Source organism: Misgurnus anguillicaudatus, chromosome 17 (assembly GCF_027580225.2).
Source record: "Misgurnus anguillicaudatus chromosome 17, ASM2758022v2, whole genome shotgun sequence".
Lineage (NCBI taxonomy): Eukaryota > Metazoa > Chordata > Actinopteri > Cypriniformes > Cobitidae > Misgurnus > Misgurnus anguillicaudatus.
The window spans coordinates 23,562,501-23,575,933 of NC_073353.2; the positions used below are offsets into that span (position 1 = coordinate 23,562,501).

General features: G+C 41.0%; 1 protein-coding gene across 1 annotated transcript in view; it reads left to right on the forward strand.

The window, feature by feature from the left end:
* plekhm3 (pleckstrin homology domain containing, family M, member 3) overlaps positions 1–13,433 on the forward strand; it is a 50,661-nt gene that overhangs the window by 2,511 nt on the left and 34,717 nt on the right. Inside the window, exons 2-3 of the mRNA XM_055216309.2 lie at positions 1,043–1,835; positions 7,685–8,635. Coding sequence (XP_055072284.2) covers positions 1,382–1,835; positions 7,685–8,635 — 1,405 coding nt within the window. The 5' untranslated portion in view covers positions 1,043–1,381. The remainder of the gene's footprint in view (positions 1–1,042; positions 1,836–7,684; positions 8,636–13,433) is intronic.

Genomic DNA, 13,433 nt, shown 5'->3' on the forward strand with positions numbered 1-13,433 from the left:
TTCTTCTTCTTCATTAGGTGACTCCTCTGTCCTCTCCCATGGGTCACATGAATTCGAACATACTTTTGGACAGGGTCGAAAACACTGTAGTAGTCTGGATGCCAGGCCTAACAATAATAAAAGTAATGCGTTTTAAAACAAAACACACTAATGTAAACATACGCTGTGTCCGAAACCTAACGGTACATTCACACGGGGCAAAGCATTAACGCTTGACGGAAGGCTTGTCTGAAGCGTGACCAACAGCCAATCACTGTTGCCGCAACACATGCTCCAGTCTTCCATAAACGTAATTGGCTTGCTCTGCCTAGGTTATTTGCATAAGGCGATCTGATTGGCTGACGCACGCGTTGCCACTTGAAAAGTTGAGAAATGTTCAATGTTTGCCGCAAGCAATGGCAGTGGCGTGGAGCCGACATATCCACAGTTCAGTTCGGCAACACATGTCATCACCCATTAAAAGTGAATGGGACGCGTTAACGCTTATGCCCAGTGTGAATGTACCGTAAGGCAGCTGACTTGTTGCCTTGCTGCCTCATGAGGCCATGACTTCAGGGGCATGAAGGCAACTCAAGTAAACGCATTTAGGCAGCCGTTATATGCAGCCTAATGGAATTCTGTTTAAAATAATGAAATATAACTTTATTTGCACTAAGTTTGTGATCCAGATCCTTTCTTGGCCACCATTTTACATTTTCGTACTTGACCAGGCTCGACCGATCACGTTACCAGCGTACGCCCACACATAGACTTGTGGGACAAGACGATGAAGGTATCTCAGGAGTCGGGAAGTAGAGCAAACATTAGATTTGGATGTGCCTTAATGCCATCCTGCCTGGGAATGCTACCTCCGAAGGAAGCATTTTAGAGATATTAGTTAAGGTTTAAACTGTTGAAATGATTACCAAAACTTTATGGGCCATTTAGGGGGGTCAATTCTGGATGTCATTGCCCAGGAATCATCATCAGGTTAGATCATCCACTTTTCATGGTGTCACTGCTGTTTTTACTGACAGGAATGTGCTTTCTGTCTTTGTTTCAGGATGTTGAGCTCTGGGGAAGGACAGTCTGGTGCTACTTTGCAGTTATCAGTCACTGAATTACTGCCTTACAGACCAAAGTGATTTAATAAAGGTGCTGTTCTAAAAAAAGAAACACCTGTTCAAAACAGCTATATATTAGCACTTGGGTTTTTCCAAACTTGTTTTGCCCTGTGTACCATCTGTTTATCCACGCTACTTCTTGGATCCAGACAGCAGATGTTTCGTCTGCAATGTCTTGAGACTTCTCAATCCTTCTCGGCCTACGATTACACACGTGAGGAACCTGCCCGCCCGCACCACACCTTTCCATCCTCTGCGTCAGCAAAACTGTGGAGGTGATGGATGGTCTGGAGGTCGAGGACATTAGCCCTGCCCTTGAGGCCACTGAGGACTACCTGCACTGCCTCGATGACAACCAAGGGGATGGCCAGGTATGTTCACAGAAGCTTAAAGAGGGGTCCACCTTGGACAAGCTAAACTCCAGTGGTGTGTGGGGACTGCTCACAGGAAAGCAATGTGAGATATCAGCTGGAAATATGGCCTGGGCAGAGCAGACATCTTTTAATTTGCTGGGCCTAAGACATGGAAAAAGGAACCGGGCACGATCCACCAACGATTTGGCAGCTCATGCCAAAGAGACAAACTCCACTACCACCACATCCAATGGGGGCTTCAAACGTGGCCACAACCGCTCACGTTCAGACATCAACAACCGCAGCTACACAGATAACGGGATGCCGGCTATTGACAAAAACACACTCAAGAACATGGCACTAAATGACTACATGGATGGTAAGAATTTTATTCAATTTAATTCACGGAATTTAGATAAATTTTGCAAAATGTTTGCTAAATCTAAAAATTAATTAATTTTAATTTATGTGTTAAAGCGACATTCCACTTTTTTTTTTAAATATGCTAATTTTCATGCCATGTTACATCAGCAAAGTCCTTGATTATTACGCCAGTTTGAGAGTATAGTTCCTAGAAAATCACAACTTTTAATTTTCCATCTGTCTTAGCACACGATAGTAACTACAGAAGAGTCAAGCCCTAAATAGAAAAAAATCGAAACTCTTTGGTTATTTATAGCGCGATGCCAATGGTCCAATCAGATTCAATGGATTGTGCTAAGCTATGCTAAAAGTGCTAGCACTAGACCTGGAGATCAGCTGAATGGATTCCAAAACGGTAAGAATCAAATGTTTAACTCAAGGGGCGCTGGAAAATGAGCATATTTTCAAAAAAGTGGAATGTCCCTTTAAATAAATATCTTCTTGGTCTATTGTCTGTTTGTCTTAAACAGATATGGGACAGCTGGATGAATAAGATTTCAGTATGGACAAAATATCTTATCACTTATCTCTTGTCACAACTAGTTAAACATAAATGTAAAATGGAACGAGAGCTTTTGTTGCTTTTTAATTTTTATCATGCCGCTTTTTTATTATGTCACCTGTTTTATCTTTTATCTCCTCTTGTGATTTGTTGTGTCTCTGTCTTACTCATCATAGCTCACCTGTACTCTTTCAGCCTATTTTTATTTTATTTTTTTAAGGGGGAATGTTTTTACTTGGTTGCTTTGTTTGCTTCTGTGTATTTTATTTTAGGAAAAGGTCATTCCAGAACAAGTGACATATTAAGATTAACATGCAAGTGTTGAAACATTCAGTAGCTGTCACAGCAGTCTGTAGGAAGGGGAGGGAGCATTGGCTGTTTCATTAGCACTAATGTGATCAATTACATACCAATGTCATTTAAACATTGCTTACATTTACCAAACAAACTATATTTGGAAGATTTTTATATCCATTGGAGTCTCAATTAATTCACTTTAAAAAGACTTTGATTTACTTTCACACCCAGTACTAAATCAATACTAGTCGAAACAGCAGGTAACACCAATCCTGCCGGCTGTCATTGCTTCTGGTAAAACTAATAGGGCAAATTGTTAATTACTGCCAAATGTGCCAAAGGCAGTACTTGGAAGTAGATTTAAGTTTCATGCAAGAATACCCACAGTTTCTTTATTGACTTGATTGAACAGAGCCGAATCTTAGGTGACATTAAGATATTGGCAATCCACCCAATCTCTAATGCTGATAGATCAACTGATTAAGATTGGAGAAACCCCTACACCCTTCACCGCACAGGTCTCATTGTTTGTGCTATGCTTGACTTCTCCCTGTAGTTTATTAAATGTGTCAATTTCAGCGTTTGCTTTGTTCGCTAATTTTCAATGACATTTTTTCCATTACAATTAGCCTGCTTTTATAACAAACATGGTGCGTTTACTTCCTTGGTTCGGTTCGAGGTGGTCTCGGCTCGATTGCAACCGAACTTTAGAGCGGTTCGGTATACGTGTAAAAGCAATCCGACCCAATTAAGACTAACGAACAGGCTACCTTATTGCTTTTTTAAACCATGAACATACCTGATAGCTCTTTAGTGATGATTTCTGGTGAATACGTTAACGCCATTCAAAATCAAAGAACACCTTTTCCTTATAAAATGTCTTCTAAGATGGTAAGAATGTTGTCCTGCCTGAGTTTTGATTCCTGCTCAGAATAAAGAAGTAATACTGTACAACCACAGTTACCAAAAAAGCCACACAATAATCCCGCTGCTGACGAAAAAAAAATTCTCAATGAATTAATTTTAACAAATTGCGGTGAAATCCCGGCACATTCGAATGCCAGGGGGCGCTCTCATGCAGAAACTTTCTTTGTGCCACAGAAGAAGTAGTCTCGCGTAGCCAGACCTTCAATACTGAAGGTCTGGTGTTTTTCGCTGCTTTTTCTGGACAAAACCCGCCCATGAGTTGTTTGACCGACATGTCAAACAACCAATCACAGTTTGTTTCGTCTAGCGTCACGTTTCGGACTACCCACAATAACGAGCCGGCTGGCAACAAGTCAGTTATTGAAATAACCAGCCGCAACCGATTAGCATCTAAATAAACAGCATCACTCACCATAGAACAACGCTGTGCACTTTATCAACAGCCACACCAATGAGACGCTCCCGTTAAACATCTTTTTGAAGCATATCTCTCCACTTTTTAACACATACAAGCAATTCAGGAGAACCAAACTTTTTGACTCCACTAACTGCCTCAAGCAAAACTCTTGGACGTCTTTTAGAGAGTCTATGCTGCGAACTTTGCATATTTTTTAGAATTCAATGTTTAGCTGATCATGATAACTGGTCATTATTATCCACGTGAACACAACTGATTCTCTTCCTCTATGGAACGTCAGAGCTTTGTTTTCCAGGGACCGAAACTAATCGCGATACTCGCGTCTTCTGGAAATCCAGTTTAATTCAACCAATCAAAATGACTTCGACATTCTCACAGGGTTTCCAGAAAAGTATACGAAAAACTTCTTCTGTAGTCTCAGCCTCAGACCTCACGCCCACAGACTGTTAGCTGTACGTCTGAGGCTGAGACTACAGAAGAAGTAGCATTACAAACTGTGTTCCAGGAAATGTCTACCGGAATATTTATATCGCTGTTCGACAAATTGTTTCAGGTATTTTCATAATAATAAAGCATATTTTGAATGATTTTTATTTAACGAGTGTTGCTTTTTTAAATGCACATTATAAACGACTCATAATGATTTTAGATTGATAAGGACTTCCTACTGACCAAATGCCGTAGTACACGCACAAGCTGTGCATGAAACAAAGAATTGCACCCTTGCAATTCAGAATCAAATTCAGACACGCATTTTTACTGGGACACACGATTAATCGTTACAGCCCTATTGTGAATGCAAACCAAACCAATGTGAAATTGCAACACTGTAGCGATTTAACCCCTGGTTTCGGAACAAAGCAAACGATCTACAGGTCTAAAAAAGTCACCCCATATTAGACCTTTTAGGGTCAGTTAGATTAATCCCATTACTAGATATTGGCTATATTAGGACATTTAAGTAGTTATTACAAACATACCTTACAAAAAACAATGCTGGTGTGCATCTTAAGACTAAATAATGGCACCAGTGTATGTTAAGATATTAGGGATGCTTCGAAATTTGCCGATCTCATGAGCTGATCTTTCTGTTTACTTTTGTCATTGTAGCGTTCCTGATGCGGCTGCAATTAGAGACCATTTTGCACAGTGCGAGCATTTTGTAACCCGTTGCTCATGTGTGATGTGCAGATTTGGATTTCTCTCTCTGCCTTTACAGAGATATGCGTATTTTCTATGAGGACGCCCTCTGGTCCTCAGCGCGATGCGTCTTCACATCCCTATCAAACAGGGTATACAACACATATCTATCACGGACAATTGCATCCTCATGCCGAAAGTTTATTACTTGCATTCGTTTTAAAGTTTTGAAGGTTTAAACTTCCATTTTCCTGGTAAGAACATAGTAAAATATTACAAAACGGTGGTGTTTTCCTTTAGGCCCATTTTGGGAAACCACCCTATAATCACTAGATGTAGGTAAGTGAATGTTAGTACTGGTCAAGTTTGTAGTCTTTCTATTTTGATCTGTGTCGGTCATTGCATCAGCACTTATTAGTTGTCTTTCATTACACTCTCAACATTTTAACTGTGTATATCGTGACATCCTGTAATGATGAACTCATTCGTGACAGTAATGCTATATGTGTTTGATTACAGCCTTGATGGTGACTCAATATTACTGAGTGATATTTAGCAGTAATGTGGCTGTGTTGATGGTTTATTACAATGTCAGTCTGATTGCAGCTCTGTGCAGTGAGGTCCTCATGTGCCAGACTGAGGACTATGTCAGTCCTTCAATACAGGCTGAATACTGAATCACAATGACATGTGCCAGTTCAGCTATATGGTCAAGGTCAAGGTAGTTTTTATTGTCTTCCTTTGGGAGAAATTTGTCTCAGACAAGAGAACCTCTGCAGCGTACTCACAACACAGTAACAAACAGACATCACAATACAACAAGTTATCTAAAAAGAGATATGTTTATTGAATATCAAGCAGCGATTTTATGATTGGTTGAATACAGTTTTAAAAGTTTAATCATCAGTTATGAGGTATATGTGCTTAAATTATATTGTTTCTCTTTGATGAAAATTTTAGGGTTTAATAGATGCTTTTCAACCCAGCGTTGGGTTAAAAAGGGACGAACCCTTGTAATGCAACCTATGCTGGGTTTTAATTCAAAATGCTGGGTTGTTTTAACCTATTGTTGGGTCAAATATAAAAATTTTCTGGACTCATTTAACCCAACTGCTGGGCTTGTTCCTATATAAAAAATAACCTAGCATTTTCTTGAGCGCAGGGAATCAATCAAGGTCACATGATGTCAACATATACTATGTATGTATTCAGTTTAAGTTGTGTTGTGGTTCAGATTTTTTTTTCTTTTCATTAAAGCCCTGATTAGCTTTTTTAGTCATTTTTAAATTGTCAAATATGAAGAAATGAGCAGTATGCAGTCAACAAATGTAAACAGGGATTCTTGTCAGTCTGCCCTACTTGCTGTATTTGATACAAAGTAATTTCTAGGTTCTCATTTGCCCTTCCCACTCAGGTTAAGAGGTTTAGATTGGTATCTGTTTTACTCATGTCCATCTGCGAGTGTTGTATTGGAAATTAGTACTTCTTTTATGTACCATGATGTCCACATCTGATGGGTCTTTAAGTAACTTGCAGACAGCAGGTTTTGGATGGGATCAAGCTCTGCATGCCGACCGGTCTAGCAGCAGCTTGCTAATTGGGTCATGTCAGCACGCCTCACATCCTCTCTGCCATGAAATTAGTAGTGACTCTTTCCATAGCTGCAAGCTACATGTCTTTGAAGCTGTCTGAGTGCAAGGAGCCCCTAAACATCTACAACAACAACTCTTTAGTGTTTGGCCCTTGAAACGGCCCAAATTAACCCAACCGCAGACCTCACCGTTTATCAACATAAGAGGGAGTGGACTGTCCATTATAAGTTACAGATGTTATGAAAGGTGTAGTTTTGACTGTTACATTATAGATAAGCCTTAAAGAAAACAATACAAGGGCATTTAGTGTTAATTCGCCCTCTTCTTGGCTTCAGTCTGTTTTTCTTTGAGCCACAGGCCATAGTACAGACCCGGCAATCCTGGGCACCCAGCAGGCTACAGAGGGTTGAGAGGAAAACGGGCATTTTCCAGGCAAGGAAGTGTAGAGATGAGGTGAACTAAAAGAGGAAAGGAGATAAAGGAGGGAGTGAGTGAAAGAAACGGACAGAGAAAGGAAGGACTGAAAAGGAGTGTCAAAGATTAACAGTTAGACTTTATTAACAGTTGTTTGCACAGTAGCGCTACACACAATAATGGGTCTTCCTGCTGTGCAAGACTGCTATCACAAAGCACAATAGCATTCGTCATGCAAAGCTTAAGATTAGCATATGAGTGTTTTACAGATGTTTTTAAGCATACAGACGTACTGAAATGCTGACGCGGTGGCGAGCCTTTAATATGACATCAGTGTAGTCCTGTTCATTTGCAAGGTGTTTCATACACGTTTGTGATTTCAATCTTGTATGCAGATACACTAAAAATCCAGATGTTATACTGTTAGTTAACTCAGAGTTCCTTAAGAGCTTATCCAGCTTTGAAACTTGCATGATGCAAAACCTCACAAAGATTTTCTCTCTGTTTTTTTTTAGCTCATAAGGAGAGCAGCCCTAGCCTGGTGAAACAGGGAATGTTGGAGCAGCGAGAGGGACCTTGGGGACGCTGGAGTGCATGTCACGTAGAGCTTACACCCTGTGAGCTTCGTATCTACAGCCTGGACAGCAGCGGTAACCAACAGTTATGTGCTGCCCTCTCACTCTCTCACTGCCAAGGGGTGAGTGCGCCCCAGGCGCAGGATGGACGTGTGCTGCAGGCAGTCTTTTTTAACAGCACCCGTGTGCAGTTACGTGCACCCTGCCAGTGGGAGGCACTAGAGTGGCGTAGACTCCTTTGGGAACGCGTCTTGGCCGCACGTCCGGCTCCATTTAAAGGGGATCCAACTCGTGCCACCTCTCCTACCCGGCGTGAACCCGATCCTAATGCAACGTTGGTGCCGGTCCATCGTCCGCTGGTACGTCCCACGATCCTACCGCTTTTCACCCAGCACTGTGTGGATGTGCTCAAGGCCGGACTACTGTACCAACTCACCCACCTCAACAACTGGAGGGCCTTCACTTTTGTGCTGAGCCGCACTGAGCTGCAAGCCTTTCCAACGGAGGGCAGAGGCCCTGTGTCAGAGCCTGTGCTGCGCTACCAGCTGGCCTCCTGTCTGGCTGTGCAATGGGATGAGGAGGACGGAGGCACCAACTTTCGCTTCCAGGCCGTCTTCCCTGATAATGTGCTGCGCTTGCAGGCAGAGAGTGAGCTCAAAGCCCAGGATTGGGTGGAGGCCCTGCGCACCGCAGTGACAGCTCAGCGACCCAAGAGGGAAGATAATCAGTCTGGCACCACGGGAGTGCTGATGAGGTGTAAGCCAACCAGGGAACGACGACAACGGGAAGCCCAAAGAGCTAAACGCCAGTCTGTCACCACAAGCTTTCTCAGCATCCTTACCTTCCTGGCTGTAGAAAAGGGACTCACTGCTCAGGGCTTCCGATGTGCAGGTAACCACTCTACAATACACATTTTATATATCCTGTAATAATAATAGTGCAGTAGTAATTAGTATGGTTATTAGTATGCAAAAGACGCATTCCAACAGGTTTTATTGTAGTTTTTGCAAACTCCATTGACTTGTATTAGATGTGCTGTGAGGTACGGTACCTGTTTGTATTCTTGCAATTGGCAAAGGCGGATTATCGCCACCACCTGGGCTGGAGTGTCTATTATTCAAGCTCTCAGTGGAAGAATGTAAGGTTGTGAGGCGTTTGGAAAAATAGGTCCACAAGGTTACAACGAACGGTAAAACACCTGTTGGAAAGCATCTTTTGCCGCGATTTTTGTGTGAGCATATCAGTGAACACCCCTGACCACTCTGTGAGTTTCACGTCTTTGTAAGCAGAAGTTTAATGCATTTTAGGAAGGATTGTTCCAGTGCACCTATACAGTCATTATAGGAGGTGGGAAGTGTCGAAATTGCAGTCAAAACCGTTCTATTTCATCATAAACAATCTGAAAACAGGGCTTTAAGTGTAAAATACCGTACTTGTCCTTTAAACATTTTTTAAGTTGTTGACATAACCAGTCTTAAGTCGCATATATTTGTAGCAACAACCAACAATACATTGTGTGGGTCAAAATGATCTTTTTTTTTTTGCAAAAATCATTATATTTTGTAATTTTCCTACAACTTAGACAACTTTAAAGGGACACCACTTTTTTTGAAAATATGTTCATTTTCCAGCTCCCCTAGAGTTGATTTTTACCGTTTTGGAATCCATTCAACCGATCTCCGGGTCTGGCGGTGCCACTATTAGCATAGCTAAGCATAATCTATTAAATCTGATTAGACCATTTAGCATTGCGTTTAAAAATAACCAAAGAGTTGCAAACATGGCTTCAGGAGGCGCAATGATTTTATGCAGTGGTTAAAAATAGTCCCCTTGGTAACTTTCAATAGCAGGGGACTACTTTTAGGCACTGCGTAAAATCATTGTGCCTCTGCAGCCATGTTACGGCAGCAAAGTCCTTGATAATTACGCCAGAATGAGAGTATAGTTCCTAGCCATATCTGCCTAGAAAATCACAACTTTTAGTTTTCCGTCGGCCTTATTACATGATGTAACTACAGAAGAGTCAAGTTTTAAATAGGAAAAATATCGAAACTCTTTGGTTATTTTTGAGTGTGATGCTAAATGGTCTAATCGGATTCAATGGATTATGCTTCGCTATGCTAAAAGTGCCACCGCCAGACCCGGAGATCAGCTGAATGGATTCCAAAATGGTAAATTTTAAATGCTTAACTCTTGGGGAGCTGGAAAATGAGCATATGTTGGAGTGGAGTGTCCCTCTAAAGGCGATTTTCTCAATATTTATTTTTTTGCAAACTCAGATTGCAATTTTTCAAATAGTTGTCCTAACAAACCATACATCAATGGAAATCTTATTTATTCAGCTTTCAGATGATTTATAAATCTCAATTTCAAAAAAATTACCTTTATGATTAGTTTTGTGAATGATCCAGGGTCTCATATTGTGATTAATATCCTGTATGAAGTTCAACAGAGGAAGGTATCCAAATAAAAATAATTTAGACCTTGCTTTGTGGCAGATGAGTAAATCAAGGACACAGATTGCAGGTTCAAGACTACAACTCGTATTGGTTACAATTCTATGATCTTTGCTATTTCAAAAGGGTATATTTTTATAAAGTTTACCTTTCCTTGAGTCATATTATGAAGCTTTCTTAACCGCCAAAAAATAGATTTTCCACTCACTAGACAATTGTTTCAAACCAAATGCCTCTCTTTTCAATGCATGCCATATCATATCATTACTCAAACAAACAAGCATCCATTTTGCAAAAGCCACTCTCAACATAGGCCTGTAATTTTAGTGCATGAACTATTTCATGCCATATGCTGTTTGTGCCGATATTTTTGTCTCATGAGTCTGTGGCTTGGCTTTGGTGGAATTCAGAGGTCAGGTAAATATGTAAGGAGATATACTTATGTCATTTATAAGGTAATTTATTAGGCTCAATCTGTCACTTTTTCGTTTTGTGTGAAATTTCAACCGACTAAATTGGTATGAATAAAACGCTTTCCTCCTCGGTTGTAACAACCAGCTTTTTAATGCAGGGTATTTGAAAGCCTCACCGAACAAGGACAGCGGGCACCTGACGATAATTGGCCCATATAAAGCGAAAAAAATCCCCTTTTAGAATCAAAGGCTCCCTGGATGCTGCGATCTGTGCGGAAGCTAATTGTTTGATTCGGGGCCACGAAAGAGATTTTTTTGAATGGGACGTGTCGGTCTAAAAAGAACAGAACAGCTGGGTACATCCCTGCTCCAGGCAGCCTTGCCCCTCTCTCTTTCTTTCGTTCTTTCTTTTTTTGCTTAGTTGTACATACTTTAGAATTGAGGTGTTTTTACTTCTTAATTTAGTTTAGCTCTCTTAAATATTTGTCTTCTTTTTATTTATCGTTTATACTTTTTTAATGGGCTGCAATACAGTGTTTGGATGCAAGGCAGTTTTAGACTCTGTTGTCCCAGTTAATTTACTGACCCCATGATGCGTATTGCACAAAACCATGAAAAATACAAAACCATGTTTAAAAAGCTCTGCTATTTTCCTTTTTTTTTACTTTTTGCTATTTTTCTCTGCTGTTTTGGGAGTGCATAAACGGCAAAGGGGTATTTTTTTGTAAATCCAAGTCAACATGCATACAATACTTTTTTTGTCTCTCTACAAATGCTTGAGAGCGATGTCTTTTCACTGTTGCATCATCCTTTTGGGTTTTTCCCCCTTCTCAGTTGTTCAATTTGCTTAAGCCCTTCTTACATCAGAACACTGATAATAAACATTTAATTAGCCATCTTTATTTAAATAATTAGGTAAGCACAATAACAAGACTTTGTTTAGGCAGGTCATGTCATTTATTTAAAAAAGAGACGCTTTCCATTACCTTTTTTGCAGTTTGGGCTTTTTTCACACATCTCCACTAAAGAACCCTGTAAAATGTTCAATGACAGCAGATCAAATGGGAACATCCAGCTGTAGGTGGGACAAAAGAGATAGGTTAGGGGAGTATGGGGTCAGGAGGAGAGAATGGGGTCCAAGGGACTGCTGTTTACATCAAAAAGATGGGCAGCGCATCTGTGTCAAGCAAACACGCACATATGAGCACACTTGCACGCGCACAACCTTAAGCCTTCCCCTTACTCCATGTTTTTTTGGAGTGGAGTATCAGCTTGAATAGGGAACATCAAAGGTAGTAGAGCCCTTGTTGTCTTTCACTTACGGAGCCACAAAGGCCCTCCACGAGGGGCTTGTCCCACAGATCTCGGCGGCCAGTTGAAAGTGGCGTGAGTTGGATGCTTTTCTGCAAGAAAATCGTATAGTGACCTTCTTACACGCAAGGGCCGAACACCTCTTCTGAATCAGACACGCCTACTCTACCAGAAAACCATTGTGTAAGTGGAACCTCAGAGTGCCCCTGATTCACCTCTCCATTCCGTTCAAATAGTTGCCATTTTGGGGCAACAGGGTGCTACTGAAAATAAAAGAGGTAGAACCTTGGGGAACGTTTGGGAGTGAACACATCAAACGTCTTATATTTGGCTAAGTTTCTTGTCTTTCCCACACTCCCAGGTTGGCCTTGCTCTATTTGCAAGGGAGATGTTCTTCCTCTGCTAGAATTTTTCATTGTTTTGGCACATCAGAGGGTTTTTGGCTGACACTCGGCTGGTTCGGTTTGATGTGAGATGTCTGTCTTGCTGTGATGTGCAAACTCACACCTTGTGTTGAACGTATGTGGGAACTCTGTTTGCTTGGGAATCTGCCTTACTGGCACAGGCTGTATTGTCCACAATACATAAAGGGTGCAATTTCTAAGCATCCAACTCCTTCCCAGAAGTGACATGCGCTCTGGGCACCGAACTGAATGCTCTGGCTAGGCGGGAATAGATTAGACCGTTAACTAGAACCTATATCATATCATCATTGGCTAATGTGGTTTGTCAAATGCCTGTGCTCTTAGATGCTGCAATTTAAATGAGTCTTAGTCCTATGATTTTATTTTCTGTCAGAAACAGAAACAGTCAGTTGAATTGAGATGAACATTGTCATCAAGATTTTCAGTTACTGTTTTTCCTTTAATTTATGTACAGTTTATGTTTTCCTTTTGCTGAAAAACAAGGCCCGAATAGATCTTTCTTAATAACAGTCTCCCCAGTAAGAACGGTGCCCAACATTGTGCTATTTTTGGAAAAGGGTGGTATTTGTGGGCTTACGCTCTGCCTGAATGTTGATTACAAGGTAGCTCTGACACACGACACCCCGCTGCTCGGTCTGTGGTTCAGCCCAAATATCAGGCACCCATCAGCTGTGGCATGGGGGACACCACCTCTGACTTTTTATAGTCTGGGGTCCCTGCCCCTAAAAACCTCAAGTTTACATTGGCAACACAGTCCAGCGCATGTGCTAGAGCCTAACCTCAGCTAGAACAACCCATTACGTATTGGTTTGGAGATGGAATATATGGATGTTCTTTTCTTGGTCCAGCATGGCAAAATACCTTGCAGACATTTTGTGCACGCCAATGGTTTTAATCACAGAACAGTATTTGTTTAATTTTATAACATTTAGTCAAGCCACAACACCAGCTAAAAAATATATATTTATCAAGCATGAAAATGTAAAAATTGCTTAAATTTACTTTTCTTCCCACCAGACATTGAAAAACAAAGTCTGGAGTAAATGGGAACATTAATTTAAAAACTTTTACTTATCATTTAACA